The sequence below is a fragment of the Oncorhynchus gorbuscha genome, linkage group LG16 (assembly GCF_021184085.1).
Source record: "Oncorhynchus gorbuscha isolate QuinsamMale2020 ecotype Even-year linkage group LG16, OgorEven_v1.0, whole genome shotgun sequence".
NCBI lineage: Eukaryota > Metazoa > Chordata > Actinopteri > Salmoniformes > Salmonidae > Oncorhynchus > Oncorhynchus gorbuscha.
Window position 1 is genome coordinate 85,351,034 of NC_060188.1, and position 18,063 is coordinate 85,369,096.

The 18,063-nt window shown below is 50.6% G+C and overlaps 1 protein-coding gene across 8 annotated transcripts in view; it reads right to left on the minus strand.

The window, feature by feature from the left end:
* The window catches only part of LOC123999283 (spermatid perinuclear RNA-binding protein-like), a 209,602-nt gene that overhangs the window by 27,694 nt on the left and 163,845 nt on the right, over positions 1 to 18,063 (minus strand). For all 8 annotated transcript variants that reach the window (XM_046304892.1, XM_046304886.1, XM_046304889.1 and 5 more), the window contains 4 exons: positions 16,167 to 16,329; positions 14,129 to 14,223; positions 13,379 to 13,474; positions 10,271 to 10,382 (listed from right to left, as the gene is read on the minus strand). In XM_046304892.1, the coding sequence (XP_046160848.1) occupies positions 10,271 to 10,382; positions 13,379 to 13,474; positions 14,129 to 14,223; positions 16,167 to 16,329 (466 nt within the window). The remainder of the gene's footprint in view (positions 1 to 10,270; positions 10,383 to 13,378; positions 13,475 to 14,128; positions 14,224 to 16,166; positions 16,330 to 18,063) is intronic.

Sequence of the window (18,063 nt, forward strand, 5' to 3'; positions counted from 1 at the left end):
AAAGATTAGTGGAATCTGTGTGGGTTGCTGGACAGGTAGGATGACTGACAGTGAAGGTGAACAGGTGGTCACGTGTCAGGTGACAGAGGAATGTATGAGACTGAGGCAGGAATTCCTTTAACCATAAAGTGGTATATTTACTGGTAGTGTGGATTCATGGACGCACAGAACTTCTGGATCAGATGGATTTAGGGAAAGAAAGCAGCGAGATCAGGCGATGGCAATTACCTCCTTTTATGGAGTTGAGATCTGTAGGACATTTCCACCTGACCTAATTAAAGCGCCCCTGGCCCAGCTGAGTAAATGGCAATTAATTAAAGGAGTATTCCACCAACTCCATGGGCCTTTTCTACAGCCACCCCGGAAATTTGTTAATTTCCACATTCCTCAAAAAGGCTCATTGCTCCCCGTCCTCTGTCATCTCAGGGAGAGGAATCAGTCGGGCAACTGGCCGGATATATGTCCGGTTCTTCACCTGGATTTCCACTGATCTAACACGACCATCGGTCCCAGGCATGGTCTTAGTTATACGGCCCACCGGCCAGGAGGCTCGAGGCAGCTGAGGGTCCACCATCATTACTACTTGGCCAGTTTCCAGGCTGGCCATTTCTCTCCGCCATTTCCCTCTGTGCTGTAGACTTGGTAGGTAATCCCGAATGAATCGGGCCCAAAAATGGTCAGCTAAGATTTGGCTGTGTCGCCACCGGCGTCTGCCTACGAGGTTGGTATCAGCACACATGGCTTGAGGAAGTGACGCATCTCGGCGTCCCATCAAGAGCATATTCGGTGTAACCGGATCGGGGTCAGCGATGTCTGCAGAGAGATATCCCAAGGGTTTGGAGTTCAGAATCCCTTCCACCTCTATCAGGACAGTCCTCAAGACAGTTTCAGTGACAGTTTGGTCCCCTAGTACGACTCGTAAGGCCGTCTTTACAGATTTGATCTCTCGCTCCCATGTTCCTCCAACATGAGGAGCGCCTGGAGGGTTAAATTTGAATGAGATTTGTTGGTCCATCAGCTGATCCTGGAGGCTGGGTTCCATGGCTTGGAAGGCTTCCTCCAACCTGGCTTCTCCTGCCTTGAAGTTCGTACCTCTGTCAGCCAGGATCTCGTAGGGTTTCCCCCTTCGGGAGATAAACCGCCGTAGGGCCATGAGGAAGGCTTCCGTATCCAAACTCTCCAGTAGGTCCAGGTGGACACATCTGGTTGTCATACACTTGAATAGAATGCCCCAGCGCTTTTCCACACGACGACCTAACTTGATCATCAAGGGGCCGAAGCAATCTACTCCTGTTGACCAGAAGGGTGGTTTAAGGAGGCGCAAGCGAGCAGGGGGTAAATCTGCCATTTTGGGCACTGTAGCTCCGGCCCGCCATCTCTGACATTCTACGCAGGCGTATTGGTGCTTACGAATGGCTCCTGGTCCTCCAATTATCCAGTACTTCCGCCTCATCTCCCCATAGATCCTCTCTGGCCCTGGGTGGAGAAGCCGCTCATCATAACTCTTGATGAGGAGCCTGGTAAGAGGGTGTCTGGAGTCGAGGATAATTGGGTGGATAGCATCTGGGTCCAAAACCTCCGCTTGGCGCAGCCTCCCTCCGACTCTGATCACTCCAAGGATTGGATCATATTCTGGGGCAAGAGAGAGAAGACGGCTGCCCTTAGTCACTTTCCTACCGGCTTTCAGAGCTTTGAACTCCTCAGGGAAGCTAACGGCTTGTGCTTGCTGGAGGAGTAGTGTCTCTGCCGCGAGGGAGGTAGGTATAGAAGCCACCCCATCTGAGGTCTGGTTTGTGGCTGTGATCAGATCCGGCAGTGTTTGGGATTGTGTTAGGTCAGGGAGAGCCGTTGTTGGTTCCGTAGAAATGCTGTAGCATTGGGCAGACTTCCTTAACTCATGAGCTTCAGTCGGTCGCGGAGGGGCCGCACGCCTGGGGGCTGTCGGCCACTCGTTCTCTGGTTGGGACAAGAATGGTGGTCCCAAGCTCCAGCGATGGGGTTTAGCCAATTCCTTAAGGGTTTTACCTCTAGTAATGTCATCAGCAGGATTGTTTATGCTATCAACATACCTCCAGTCCTGGACTTCTGTTAGGTCTTGGATTTCCGCAATGCGAGTCCCGACAAACACCTTATACCTGCAGGACTCCGACTTGAGCCATGTCAATACAGTGGTCGAATCACTCCAGTAGATGATCCTTTGGATTGGCAAGGTGAGCTCGGCTCGCAAGGTAGAGGCCAACTGGGCTCCGGAAAGGGCAGCACTGAGTTCCAGCCTAGGCATTGACAACTGCTTCTTGGGTGCGACCCTGGACCTGGCCATGACAAAGGAGACATGGGTGTGGCCTGCCTTATCCTCCACTCTAAGATAGGAAACCGCCCCATAAGCTCGCTCCGAAGCGTCACAGAACACATGCAGTTCCAGGCATGATCCCAGTTGGTCAACACAGGATGGTACATAACATCTTGGCATTTGGACATCAGAGAGCTCCGTTAACTCAGTTTCCCAACAGATCCATCGTTCCACTAGGTCAGCTGGGTGGATTGGTTCATCCCAGTCCCTCTTGGTCTGCCACAGGTCCTGGACTAAGACTTTGGCCCGTGTTGTGTATGGCAGGATATACCCAAGGGGATCGTATTGACTGGCCAGGGTCCGATAGATGGTGCGCAGAGTGGGGGTTTCGGTACTCGGGGATGAGCGGTGCTTATACCCCAGGGTATCCGGTAGGCAGCTCCACCTCAGTCCTAGAGTGGGCTCTTCTGGGTTAGCACCAGACTGCGTTAGCCATAGTTCACTGCTACTGGACCTAGCTTGTGGCGGGAGGTGCTGGATAACCTCCGCTCTGTTACTAGACCACTGTCGGACCTCAAATCCCCCTTTGGACAGGAGATTCCGCACTTTATCAAGGAGTGATTTCGCTTCAGCCGTGGATGGGATGCTTTGTAAGCAGTTATCCACATAGAAGGCATTTTCCACTGAATCCAATACTTCTGGGTCACTGTCTGGATGCTCCCGTGCGTGTCTCTGCAGAGCGTATATGGCACAGCAAGGACTGCAGGTGGTGCCGAATGGGAGTACCTGCCATTCATAGATTGTGGGCTCTGCATCTCGTTCCATATTTCGCCATATGAACCGGAGCAGTGTGGTGTCGGAAGGCAGTAAACGAATCTGATGAAACATGGCTTTGATGTCTCCACTGATGGCTGTAGAGTGCTGCCGGAACCGGAGAAGGACACCGAGCAAGGAAGGACCTAAGGTTGGTCCGGGAGTAGACAGTCATTCAGGCTTTGACCAGCTGCTTGGAATGAACAGTTGAAGACAAGTCTATACTTCCCACCATGTTGCTGGATAACATGGTGAGGGAGATACCAGGATTCACGGAGTGCGTTTCCCTCTTCATGAGCTGTCACTTCAGTGACGTAGCCTGCCTTCACAAGGTTATGAATCTCTCGGTTATGAACTTCTGCAAGCTCAGGATTCTTCACCAGGCGTCGCTCTGTTCCACGCAGTAGTGGGAGTACAGCCCGTGTCGTGGTTGCCAGAGGAGGATGGTTGGGCACCCGTAGCAGTGGGGTTGCATACCTGCGAACGCCATCCATTTCAGTGGTGGTGGTGCTCTTCTCCAGGAGGTCTAATGCATAGGAGTCATTTTTCGAGCGAGTGACCTCCTGTAGCTTCCGGTTGGAGAAGGTGTCCATCTTCCATAGCATCTCAACATTCCGAAGGAGGTCAGTGGCTGCATCTGGATTGCTTCTGGTGAAGAGGACTTGCTGTGACTGTACAGCTTGGGTGGAGAGAAGTAGATGGGATGGACCTTGCACAGCCCAACCCAAGGATGTATGGACAGCAATGGGTCCTCCTTCTGGTCCAGCTCGTATAGGCTCAGTCGGGGTGACGAGATGTGGGTGGTCTGACCCAATCAGGATAAGTGGTGCTACTCTTGCCAGGTTAGGAAGAGGCAATCCTCGTAGATGAGGATATTGTTTCTGTAGAACACTTACCGGGCAGGAGTGCTCTGCGAGATTCAAGCCATCTGCCGTGAAGGCATTGGTGATGTTATAGGCCACGCCCCTGTTTCCTGAAGGTGAAATGCTGAAGGTTACAGCAGAGCCTTTCATTTGGATAACATCATGTCGCACCGTTCTGAGATTAAGGGTCTCGGGGGTCCCTTCCAGGTTAAGCTGACGGGTGGCCGCTGTGAGAATGATTGTTCTTTCTGACCCATCATCTAGAACGGCGAATGTATCAATGCTTCTCCCTTCACTTTGCAGAGTGACCTTGACCACCTTCAACATGACCCTTGGAGATCGGTTCTGCTGGTCGAGATACAGCTCCTTTGCAGCTCCTACCATGAGCATACTCTGCTCCTTCTTTGCTTGGGGAAATAGATCATGCAACACGGTGAGATGGATTTCTTTACAGCGGTTGCAGGGTTTCCTCAATGTGCAGGTCTCCACCTTATGGCTACGGGCACACTTGTAGCATCGCTCGCCTGAAGTGATCCAGGCCTTCAATTGAGTTTGAGTGAGCTTTTTTACTCTGGGGCATGAGCCAAGGAAGTGCCCCTTACTATTGCAATATGGGCAGTAAGGCTGGAATTTGATGTTCTTGCTCTTGAGAGGGGTCTTCTTCCCGGGTTCCTCCCCAGCCTCACTATTTAAGTACATGGTAGTGGGATTTGGTCTTTTCTGTCCCTGCTGGCGTTCAAACTCCTTCCTTCCCCCTATGGCTATGGCGGAGATTGTGGCCTGGTGAGCGATGCTCTTCGCCTTTGCCTTCACCTCCAACCATGTGGCCAGGTCTCTGAGAGCATAGGTGCTTCTCGAGCCCTCTTTCAGGATGCCCTTATTCAAACAATGTTCAATGAAACTGTCTCTGAGGTACACTGGAAGTTTTTTGAGAAGCCTGTCCACGTGGGAGCCACATTTAAGCTCGTTCCCGTCTTCTCCTTCAACGGATTGGAGCATCGCGGTCAGGGATTGGACAGCCAGGGAGAATTCTTGGAAGGCAGCATGGTCTCCCATTTTAATTGGAGACGTGTTCAGGATGTTGTTTAGTTCATTCTGGACTAGCTGACGTGGCTCACCATATCTCGCCTTCAGGGCCTGGAGAGCTGTCGTGTATGGTGTTGCGGAGTGCATAAAGGATTGGGCCAGCCTGTATGCACTTGGAAACCACAAATGATCCATTAGTACTTGGTATTTGTAGCGTTCTGACAGATGACCGTGAATACCCAGTAGACTCTCCAATGCCATTTCCAAAAGGACAAATTCACTCTCCTTTCCGTTTTCAAAGTATGGCAGTTTGGGAATTCCATAGGCTGAGGCTACTAGAAGTTTCATAATGTTGGCTCCCTCTTCTGGTTGCGTGAAGGATAAACCCGGGACTTCTGATGAGCCCACTGTGGCCTCATTGGGCCGGTCACCTACTGTCCCAGACCCACCATTTGTGGCAGCCGGAATTGGGCGAGAGCCCTCCGACCTGTTGTTTGAGGACTGGCCTGGCCCTGGATGAAAGGAACGATTTGCCTTGGTTGGTAATTGGCGGAAAGGCGAAGGAGTGATGCTTTGTCCAGATGGAGGAATGCTAACTTGTGTCACTGGCATAGAGGGCGTTGGCGGAGCGGCCCGTCTCCCGTGCTCCGTGTTGGCTGTTGACCCCGGAGCCTCCGAGGACTGTGTGCCATGCTGTACCAGAGGGGCAGATTGGGAAAGAAAGGCAGACAGTTCAGGTCCATGTGGAGGGGTGGTCAGGTCAACTCCCTGTTCGTTCCTCTCCAGGAAGGATGAGACCATCCGTGCCTCTTCTAATTCCCTTCTGGCTTGACGGTGCCGTCGCTGCTGTGCCAGGTCCTTGGCAATGGATTCCCTTTCCTGTAGAGCTCTACGGGCCTGCACATCCAATTGGTGACATCGTTAGTCAGCCTGTCGTTCCTCCTCAATCTGACGCTCAATTTCCTCCAAAGCTAATAGTTTCATCCTCTCTTGTAGGACAGCGGTCTGTGAATTGCTGAGGGCTAGTGAATGGCGGCTGCCATGGCCACTTCCAAAGGGGTATCCACTGGTCGAACTCCCACTCAGTCTAGAGTGCTTCGACGATTTCCCATTAGTTAAGGGGTGAGTGGAGCCTGCCTCTGGAAGCTGGTCGACCTGTGCAGTGGGAGTTACCTCTTCCATAGGTTCCTCACGTAGACCACTTTCCTGCTCCAAAGCAGTTTCCGGTCCTTGGCTCAGAGGGGATGATTGATGGATGAAACATATAGTTGATCCATCAACTCTTTGAGCTCTGGTGGGCTTGCCCTTTGATGTCGGAACCTCGACCACATAGTCCTTAAGATAACCAGGTGCTTGCCTGGTTCTTCTGGTGCTCCTGGTAGTTGAGGATGAAGCCTTTGTTGCTTTAGGCTTAGCTCCTGGATATTTCCTTTGTTCTAAGACCTTTCCCTCAGCTGCTCTCTCCTCCTCTCTTCTTCCTTCCAGTGGAGACAATTCTTCCCTCTCCGCCTCCATCTCCTTTTCACCTGTCTTTGGTTCAGTCATCATCCGGCTCAAAGGACCATTGAAAGATTAGTGGAATCTGTGTGGGTTGCTGGACAGGTAGGATGACTGACAGTGAAGGTGAACAGGTGGTCACGTGTCAGGTGACAGAGGAATGTATGAGACTGAGGCAGGAATTCCTTTAACCATAAAGTGGTATATTTACTGGTAGTGTGGATTCATGGACGCACAGAACTTCTGGATCAGATGGATTTAGGGAAGAGAAAGCAGCGAGATCAGGCGATGGCAATTACCTCCTTTTATGGAGTTGAGATCTGTAGGACATTTCCACCTGACCTAATTAAAGCGCCCCTGGCCCAGCTGAGTAAATGGCAATTAATTAAAGGAGTATTCCACCAACTCCATGGGCCTTTTCTACACCTCCTCCTCCTCATTTCATACAGACCTCCCCTCCTCCTCCTCATTTCATACAGACCTCCTCCTCATTTCATACAGACCTCCCCTCATTTCATACAGACCTCCCCTCATTTCATACAGACCTCCCCTCATTTCATACAGACCTCCCCTCCTCCTCATTTCATACAGACCTCCCCCTCCTCCTTATTTCATACAGTCCTCCCCCTCCTCCTTATTTCATACAGTCCTCCCCCTCCTCCTCCTTATTTCCTACAGACCTCCCCCTCCTCCTTATTTCCTACAGACCTCCCCCTCCTCCTTATTTCATACAGACCTCCCCCTCCTCCTTATTTCATACAGTCCTCCCCCTCCTCCTCCTTATTTCCTACAGACCCCCTCCTCCTCCTCCTCCATATTTCCTACAGTCCTCCCCCTTCCCCCCACCTCCTTATTTCATACAGTCCTCCCCCTCCTCCTCCTAATTTCATACAGTCCACCTCCTACTTATTTCCTACAGTCCTCCCCCTTCCCCCCACTTCCTTATTTTATACAGTCCTCCTCCTCCTTATTTCAGACAGACCTCCTCCTCCTCGTTTCATACAGACCTCCCTTATTTCATACAGACCTCCCCTCCTCCTTATTTCCTACAGACCTCCCCCTCCTCCTTATTTCATACAGACCTCCCCTCCTCCTCATTTCCTACAGTCCTCCCCCTTCCCCCTCCTCCTCCTCATTTCCTACAGTCCTCCCCCTTCCCCCTCCTCCTCCTCATTTCCTACAGTCCTCCCCCTTCCCCCTCCTCATTTCCTACAGTCCTCCCCCTTCCCCCTCCTCCTCCTCATTTCCTACAGTCCTCCCCCTTCCCCCTCCTCCTCCTCATTTCCTACAGTCCTCCCCCTTCCCCCTCATTTCATAGTCCTCTCCCCCTCATTTCCTACAGACCTCCCCCTCATTTCCTACAGACCTCCCCCTCATTTCCTACAGACCTCCCCCTCATTTCATACAAACCTCATTTCATACAGACCTCATTTCATACAAACCTCATTTCATACAGACCTCATTTCATACAGACCTCATTTCATACAGACCTCCCCCTCATTTCATACAGACCTCCCCCTCATTTCATACAGACCTCCCCCTCATTTCATACAGACCTCCTCCTCATTTCATACAGTCCTCCCCCTCCTCCTCATTTCATACAGTCCTCATTTCCCCTCCTCCTCATTTCATACAGTCCTCCCCCTCCTCCTCCTTATGGCATACAGTCCTCCCCCTCCTCATTTACTACAGACCTCCCCCTCCTCCTCATTTCATACAGACCTCCCCCTCCTCCTCATTTCATACAGACCTCCCCCTCCTCCTCATTTCATACAGACCTCCCCCTCATTTCATACAGACCTCCCCCTTCTCCTTATTTCATACAGACCTCCCCCTTCTCCTTATTTCATACAGACCTCCCCCTTCTCCTTATTTCATACAGACCTCCCCCTTCTCCTTATTTCATACAGACCTCCCCCTTCTTATTTCATACAGACCTCCCCCTTCTCCTTATTTCATACAGACCTCCCCCTTCTCCTTATTTCATACAGACCTCCCCCTCCTACTTCTTATTTCATACAGACCTCCCCCTCCTCCTTATTTCACACAGACCTCCCCCTCATTTCCTACAAAACTTCCCCCTCCTCCTCATTTCCTACAGGTCTCCCCCTCATTTCATAGACATCCCCCTCCTCGTTTCATACAGACCAGACCTCCCCCTCCTCCTCGATTCATACAGACCTCCCCCTCCTCCTCGTTTCATACAGACCTCCCCCTCCTCGTCGTCGTTTCATACAGACCTCCCCTCCCGTCGTCGTTTCATACAGACCTCCCCCCTCGTCGTTTCATACAGACCTCCCCCCTCGTCGTTTCATACAGACCTCCCCCCCGTCGTCGTTTCATACAGACCTCCCCCCGTCGTCGTTTCATACAGACCCCCCCCGTCGTCGTTTCATACAGACCTCCCCCTCCTCGTTTCATACAGACCTCCCCCTCCTCGTTTCATACAGACCTCCCCCTCCTCGTTTCATACAGACCTCCCCCTCCTCGTTTCATACAGACCTCCCCCTCCTCGTTTCATACAGACCTCCCCCTCCTCGTTTCATACAGACCTCCCCCCTCCTCGTTTCATACAGACCTCCCCCCTCCCTACAGACCTCCCCCCCTTCATACAGACCTCCCCCTCCTCCTCGTTTCATACAGACCTCCCCCTCCTCCTCGTTTCATACAGACCTCCCCCTCCTCCTCATTTCATACAGACCTCCCCCTCCTCCTCATTTCATACAGACCTCCCCGTTTCATACAGACCTCCTCATTTCATACAGACCTCCCCCTCCTCCTCATTTCATACAGACCTCCCCCTCCTCCTCATTTCATACAGACCTCCCCCTCCTCCTCATTTCATACAGACCTCCCCCTCCTCCTCATTTCATACAGACCTCCCCCTCCTCCTTATTTCATACAGACCTCCCCTCCTCCTTATTTCATACAGACCTCCCCCTCCTCCTTATTTCATACAGACCTCCCCCTCCTCCTTATTTCATACAGACCTCCCCCTCCTCCTTATTTCATACAGACCTCCCCCTCCTCCTTATTTCATACAGACCTCCCCCTCCTCCTTATTTCATACAGACCTCCCCCTCCTCCTTATTTCATACAGACCTCCCCCTCCTCCTTATTTCATACAGACCTCCCCCTCCTCCTTATTTCATACAGACCTCCCCCTCCTCCTTATTTCATACAGACCTCCCCCTCCTCCTTATTTCATACAGACCTCCCCCTCCTCCTTATTTCATACAGACCTCCACCTCCTCCTTATTTCATACAGACCTCCCCCTCCTCCTTATTTCATACAGACCTCCCCCTCCTCCTTATTTCATACAGACCTCCCCCTCCTCCTTATTTCATACAGACCTCCCCCTCCTCCTTATTTCATACAGACCTCCCCCTCCTCCTTATTTCATACAGACCTCCCCCTCCTCCTTATTTCATACAGACCTCCCCCTCCTCCTTATTTCATACAGACCTCCCCCTCCTCCTTATTTCATACAGACCTCCCAATCCTTCTCCTTATTGACTGTTCGCTCAGGTGAACTGAATGAGCCTCTCATTGTTACATCATTCAATACTAATGAGTTCGTATTAAAATATCAATAACGTAAAATCAACCTGATCATCAGAAAGCATTAACAGGATTGTTGTTTTCCCATTTCTGGGAAGAGAGAGTGAGTAGAGACAGACAGACAGAGCGAGCGAGAGAAAGAACAAGAAAAGAGAGAGACAGAAAACCTAGAAGAGAGACAGCGAGAGGGAGAGAGAGAGAGACTGGTAGGTACTGTACCTGGAAGCAGGATTCCCGAGGCGAGACACTCCATGACTCTACGTAGTGCTTCCCCTGCACCCAGCGGCCGGTTACACGTGGCTATGGCCTTCTCACAAATCAGCTCCAGGGGCTTGGGATGAGAAGGAGAGAGATCAAGATTAAGTTCAAGATTAAGTTCAAGTAAGGACAGAGAGATCAGAGCAGCTGTTAGTGGCACACAACCCACTTTTGTTCGGAGAGATTGTTAATGGAAACATTGAAGAATACCTATATGCTGGAGTTTATTTTTCAAATGCAGTTTATTATTTTCTCCTTGCGACTGGAAATATGCTGGATGTGAAAACTACACCTGTACACTAGTGATGAGCGGGTTGACTCATAACCCGCAGTCCCCACGGTTATATCATCGGGTTGACTCATAACCCGCAGTCCCCACGGTTATATCATCGGGTTGACTCATAACCCGCAGTCCCTACGGTTATATCATCGGGTTGACTCATAACCCACAGTCTCCACGGTTATATCATCGGGTTGACTCATAACCCACAGTCCCTACGGTTATATCATCGGGTTGACTCATAACCCACAGTCCCTACGGTTATATCATCGGGTTGACTCATAACCCGCAGTCCCCACGGTTATATCATCGGGTTGACTCATAACCCGCATTCCCCACGATTATATCATCGGGTTGACTCATAACCCACAGTCTCCACGGTTATATAGGCGGGTTGACTCATAACCCACAGTCTCCACGGTTATATCATCGGGTTGACCCATAACCCACAGTCTCCACGGTTATATCATCGGGTTGACTCATAACCCACAGTCCCTATGGTTATATCATCGGGTTGACTCATAACCCGCAGTCTCCACGGTTATATCATCGGGTTGACTCATAACCCGCAGTCCCTACGGTTATATCATCGGGTTGACTCCTAACCCACAGTCCCTACGGTTATATCATCGGGTTGACTCATAACCCACAGTCCCTACGGTTATATCATCGGGTTGACTCATAACCCACAGTCCCGGTTATATCGGTTTATAATCAGTCCCTCGGGTTGACATCGGGTTGACTCATAACCCACAGTCCCTACGGTTATATCATAACCCGCAGTCCCCACGATTATATCATCGGGCTGACTCATAACCCACAGTCCCTACGGTTATATCATCGGGTTGACTCATAACCCGCAGTCTCCACGGTTATATCATCGGGTTGACTCCTAACCCGCAGTCCCTACGGTTATATCATCGGGTTGACTCCTAACCCACAGTCCCTACGGTTATATCATCGGGTTGACTCATAACCCACAGTCCCTACGGTTATATCATCGGGTTGACTCATAACCCACAGTCCCTACGGTTATATCATCGGGTTGACTCCTAACCCACAGTCCCTACGGTTATATCATCGGGTTGACTCCTAACCCACAGTCCCTACGGTTATATCATCGGGTTGACTCCTAACCCACAGTCCCTACGGTTATATCATCGGGTTGACTCCTAACCCACAGTCCCTACGGTTATATCATCGGGTTGACTCATAACCCACAGTCCCTACGGTTATATCATCGGGTTGACTCATAACCCGCAGTCCCCACGATTATATCATCGGGCTGACTCATAACCCACAGTCCCTACGGTTATATCATCGGGCTGACTCATAACCCGCAGTCCCCACGATTATATCATCGGGCTGACTCATAACCCGCAGTCCCCACGATTATATCATCGGGCTGACTCATAACCCGCAGTCCCCACGATTATATCATCGGGTTGACTCATAACCCGCAGTCCCCACGATTATATCATCGGGCTGACTCATAACCCGCAGTCCCCACGATTATATCATCGGGCTGACTCATAACCCACAGTCCTCACGATTATATCATCGGGTTGACTCATGACCCGCAGTCCCCACGGTTATATAGGCGGGTTGACTCATTACCCGCAGTCCCCACGGTTATATCATCGGGTTTACTCATAACCCGCAGTCCCTACGGTTATATAGGCTGGTTTACTCATAACCCCCAGTCCCCACGGTTATATTCATGGGGCAGGCGGGTTGACTCATAACCCACAGTCTCCACGGTTATATCCACGGGGCAGGTGGGTTTAGGGTCATGAAATATTGTGTGGATGGAGGGCGGGTGGGTGGCGGGTTGAATAAAGAGAAAACAATGCCTTTGTGTTAATTGATATCTGTAGGCTACATTGAGGTTTTTCTTTCATTATTTTAGGTTATCTGTCATTAGTGGGCCTAAAATCTGTCATTAGTGGGCCTAAAATCTGTCATTAGTGGGCCTAAAATCTGTCATTAGTTATCTGTCATTAGTGGGCCTAAAAAAGCCTAAAATATAGGGCCTCACTGTACATTCACCAAATAGCCTACACGCCAATCACCAAATAGCCTACACGCCAATCACCAAATAGCCTACACGCCAATCACCAAATAGCCTACACGCCAATCACCAAATAGCCTACACGCCAATCACCAAATAGCCTACACGCCAATCACCAAATAGCCTACACGCCAATCACCAAATAGCCTACACGCCAATCACCAAAAGCCTACGCCAATCACCAAATAGCCTACACGCCAATCACCAAATAGCCTACACGCCAATCACCAAAATAGCCAATCCCAAATAGCCTACACGCCAATCACCAAATAGCCTACACGCCAATCACCAAATAGCCTACCGCCAATCACCAAATAGCCTACACGCTAATCACCAAATAGCCTACACGCCAATCACCAAATAGCCTACACGCCAATCACCAAATAGCCTACACGCCAATCACCAAATAGCCTACACGCCAATCACCAAATAGCCTACACGCCAATCACCAAATAGCCTACACGCCAATCACCAAATAGCCTACACGCCAATCACCAAATAGCCTACACGCCAATCACCAAATAGCCTACACACTATAAGCAGAAACATATCGAAATCAGACAAAAGAAAATCCTGCGTCCCCCCTCAAGAAATCGTTCCGCCGTCTCCGACTAGCCCTACAGCACATTTTCTATATTGGCTAGTTAGGGTCGGGTGCAGGCCTGTGGATGGGTTGTACCCCCTTTCAACTGTGCAGACTTTCTACAGACAGACTCACCCATCCTTTGAGTGGCTCCCAGGCTGGCAGTCTATTGCTCATGTCTCTTAGGATCCTGAGGATGATGACACACGACTTCAAGCCGTTTACTCTGGCCTGAGAGGAGAGGGAGAGGAGGTAACAACGATATGAGTACAAGAGGAGTACTACTGTACAATGTCAGTAAATGAAACGTTAGTAAATGGAGCTGAATAGTCCAGAACTAAGTTGTGGTTTTTGTTGCATTGTTGAGTTGAGAGTGGTAGAAAAAAGGTTGACAATTATGACAGTCAGGCAGGTTTCAGAACAGCCAAAAGAAAGGTAAGCATTGACAATTATGACAGTCAGGCAGGTTTCAGAACAGCCAAAAGAAAGGTAAGCATTGACAGAGCACGATTGAGAGATGAAATGAATGAGTCATTTTTGTATGAGAGAAAAGTATTGTTTGGTCATATTTTGTCAGTCGGGAAGGTTTCAGAACAGCCAAAAGAAACAATTGCTTTTGTAGCCTTACAATTCTCTCGCTCTCTCTCTCTCAGCTATTGTACTACACAGAGCATGATTGAGAGATAAAATGAATGAGTCATTTTTGTATGAGAGAAATTGATTATTTTATCATAAGAATGTTTTCAATTATAGTTTGCAGATAGCTGCCATTTCAAATAAATTAAATATTTTGATTCATTTCATTGATTAATTTGACTCATTCATGTTCCTATGATCATAAGGCTACAATAACAATGGCGAGGTTAAGTAGAACTGAGAGCCAACCTGGAACCATTTGGCATGTCGTAGAGCCGCCAGGGCCACCAGACATCTGTGCCTGTCCAGCATGTCTGCAGGGTCAGACAGCTCAACACCCTCCACTGGTGAAATAAGAATGGGATATATATATACACACACACACACACTGTACCGCTCAAAAGTCTGGGGTCACTTAGAAATGTCCTTGTTTTTGAAAGAAAAGCACATTTGTCCATTAAAATAACATGAAATTGAATATCTACATAGGCGTACAGAGGCCCATTATCAGCAACCATCACTCCTGTGTTACAATGGCACGTTGTGTCAGCTAATCCAAGATTATAATTTTAAAGGGATAATTGATCATTGGAAAAGCCACAGCCGTGTTTCGTTAGCCCTGCAGCCGTGTTTCGTTAGCCCCGCAGCCGTGTTTCGATAGCCCCGCAGCCGTGTTTCGATAGCCCCGCAGCCGTGTTTCGATAGCCCCGCAGCCGTGTTTCGATAGCTGTTTCGTTAGCCCCGCAGCCGTGTTTCGTTAGCTGTTTCGTTAGCCCCGCAGCCGTGTTTCGTTAGCTGTTTCGTTAGCCCCGCAGCCGTGTTTCGTTAGCCCCGCAGCCGTGTTTCGTTAGCCCCGCAGCCGTGTTTCGTTAGCTGTCTCGTTAGCCCCGCAGCCGTGTCTCGTTAGCCCCGCAGCCGTGTTTCGTTAGCCCCGCAGCCGTGTTTCGTTAGCCCCGCAGCCGTGTTTCGTTAGCCCCGCAGCCGTGTTTCGTTAGCCCCGCAGCCGTGTTTCGTTAGCCCCGCAGCCGTGTTCGTTAGCCCCGCAGCCGTTAGCCCCGCAGCCGTGTTTCGTTAGCCCCGCAGCCGTGTTTCGTTAGCCCCGCAGCCGTGTTTCGTTAGCCCCGCAGCCGTGTTTCGTTAGCCCCAGCCGTGCGTTAGCCCCGCAGCCGTGTTTCGTTAGCCCCGCAGCCGTGTTTCGTTAGCCCCGCAGCCGTGTTTCGTTAGCCCCGCAGCCGTGTTTCGTTAGCCCCGCAGCCGTGTTTCGTTAGCCCCGCAGCCGTGTTTCGTTAGCCCCGCAGCCGTGTTTCGTTAGCCCCGCAGCCGTGTTTCGTTAGCCCCGCAGCCGTGTTTCGTTAGCCCTCTAGCAGTGTTTCGTTAGCCCTCTAGCAGTGTTTAGTTAGCCCTCTAGCTGTGTTTAGTTAGCCCTCTAGCTGTGTTTAGTTAGCCCTCTAGCTGTGTTTAGTTAGCCCTCTAGCTGTGTTTAGTTAGCCCTCTAGCTGTGTTTAGTTAGCCCTCTAGCTGTGTTTAGTTAGCCCTCTAGCTGTGTTTAGTTAGCCCTCTAGCTGTGTTTAGTTAGCCCTCTAGCTGTGTTTAGTTAGCCCTGCAGCTGTGTTTAGTTAGCCCTGCAGCTGTGTTTAGTTAGCCATGCAGCTGTGTTTAGTTAGCCCTGCAGCTGTGTTTAGTTAGCCCTGCAGCTGTGTTTAGTTAGCCCTGCAGCTGTGTTTAGTTAGCCCTGCAGCTGTGTTTAGTTAGCCCTGCAGCTGTGTTTAGTTAGTCCTGACAAAGAGGCCCAAGGATGTTTTACAGGCCAATGTAGCCAAGCTGTTGACAACATTACAAGCTACAGGGCAGCATAGTAGGGTGAAGAATCACTATGGCCGCCACTAAACATCTACCACTTTTCTTTTGGCTTGCAGGAAGACATGTTAATACCGATTTGAGACTACATGAGCCCTGAGCCTTATATGGCCCAGACTGTGTGCGTGCACCTGTCTATTTGGTTTGAACAAGAACTAGTGTCTTATGCATGTATTGTCTCCCCAAGGTGGAGGAATACAGGCACAGGGAGGAGCAGGGAACATGGATATATTCACTGATCAAGCTTACTGTGTCCCAGAGGATCGCTGCTAACAACACTGCTGCTGCTCGACCCCCCCCCCCCCCCCTTTGTATTCCTCTTCCCCCTACCCCCATTTCACCACCTCAGTTGGAGGGGGGAGGAAGAGACAACAGACAAACATAAACAGGAAAACAGCAGCTAGGTTTTACAAAGACGTGTGTGTGGTACCTTGTTCATCCCTGGTTCCTTGTTCATCCGTGTCGCTGTCTTCTCTCATCTGTGGAGAGCTGAGGGTGACCTTCAGGGTGAGTTTGGGCTCTGTCGTGCAACACACCAAGATGGCCGCCTCTGGCACGCATCGGTGCACCTCGTACTTCTCCTCTGTTAGCTTCTATTAGGGGTCAGAGTTCAATCACAGAGGTGAAGGGTTAAAGGTCATAGCCAGAATAAACTGTACTTGAACGTTGACTGGGTCATTACGATCTCAGCTGGTCTCAGTCCAGGCTGTGAAAGCCTTTAAGAGCAAACCCATTCACCAACACTACACAAACACTTGTGCGTGCACTCACATACTACGTGCAGACACTTACAGGCACACACACACACATCCACTCACAGACAATGCATTTACAAAACAGATTATAAGAAGAGAGAGGGGGAGAACAAAAGATAAATAAAAAAACGTGATTGATGTAGAGGCTGAAAGCTAGTTCTGGCGTGGAGGCTGAAAGCTAGTTCTGGCGTGGAGGCTGAAAGCTAGTTCTGGCGTGGAGGCTGAAAGCTAGTTCTGGCGTGGAGGCTGAAAGCTAGTTCTGGCGTGGAGGCTGAAAGCTAGTTCTGGCGTGGAGGCTGAAAGCTAGTTCTGGCGTGGAGGCTGAAAGCTAGTTCTGGCGTGGAGGCTGAAAGCTAGTTCTGGCGTGGAGGCTGCAAGCTAGTTCTGGCGTGGAGGCTGCAAGCTAGTTCTGGCGTGGAGGCTGCAAGCTAGTTCTGGCGTGGAGGCTGCAAGCTAGTTCTGGCGTGGAGGCTGCAAGCTAGTTCTGGCGTGGAGGCTGCAAGCTAGTTCTGGCGTGGAGGCTGCAAGCTAGTTCTGGCGTGGAGGCTGCAAGCTAGTTCTGGCGTGGAGGCTGCAAGCTAGTTCTGGCGTGGAGGCTGCAAGCTAGTTCTGGCGTGGAGGCTGCAAGCTAGTTCTGGCGTGGAGGCTGCAAGCTAGTTCTGGCGTGGAGGCTGCAAGCTAGTTCTGGCGTGGAGGCTGCAAGCTAGTTCTGGCGTGGAGGCTGCAAGCTAGTTCTGGCGTGGAGGCTGCAAGCTAGTTCTGGCGTGGAGGCTGCAAGCTAGTTCTGGCGTGGAGGCTGCAAGCTAGTTCTGGCGTGGAGGCTGAAAGCTATTTCTGGCGTGGAGGCTGAAAGCTATTTCTGGCGTGGAGGCTGAAAGCTATTTCTGGCGTGGAGGCTGAAAGCTAGTTCTGACGTGGAGGCTGAAAGCTAGTTCTGACGTGGAGGCTGAAAGCTAGTTCTGACGTGGAGGCTGAAAGCTAGTTCTGACGTGGAGGCTGAAAGCTAGTTCTGGCGTGGAGGCTCAAAGCTAGTTCTGGCGTGGAGGCTCAAAGCTAGTTCTGGCGTGGAGGCTCAAAGCTAGTTCTGGTGTGGAGGCTCAAAGCTAGTTCTGGTGTGGAGGCTCAAAGCTAGTTCTGGTGTGGAGGCTGAAAGCTAGTTCTGACGTGGAGGCTGAAAGCTAGTTCTGGCGTGGAGGCTGAAAGCTAGTTCTGGCGTGGAGGCTCAAAGATAGTTCTGGTGTGGAGGCTGAAAGCTAGTTCTGACATGGAGGCTGAAAGCTAGTTCTGGTGTGGAGGCTGAAAGCTAGTTCTGGTGTGGAGGATCAAAGCTAGTTCTGGTGTGGAGGCTCAAAGCTAGTTCTGGTGTGGAGGCTCAAAGCTAGTTCTGGTGTGGAGGCTCAAAGCTAGTTCTGGTGTGGAGGCTCAAAGCTAGTTCTGGTGTGGAGGCTCAAAGCTAGTTCTGTCGCTATTAATTCCACAAGCACAGTTACGATGCGTGTCTCCTTCTTATGCATCTTCCCTAATACACAGACAGTTAAGATGTGTGTGCCAGTCCTTTATATTAAGTCTCTC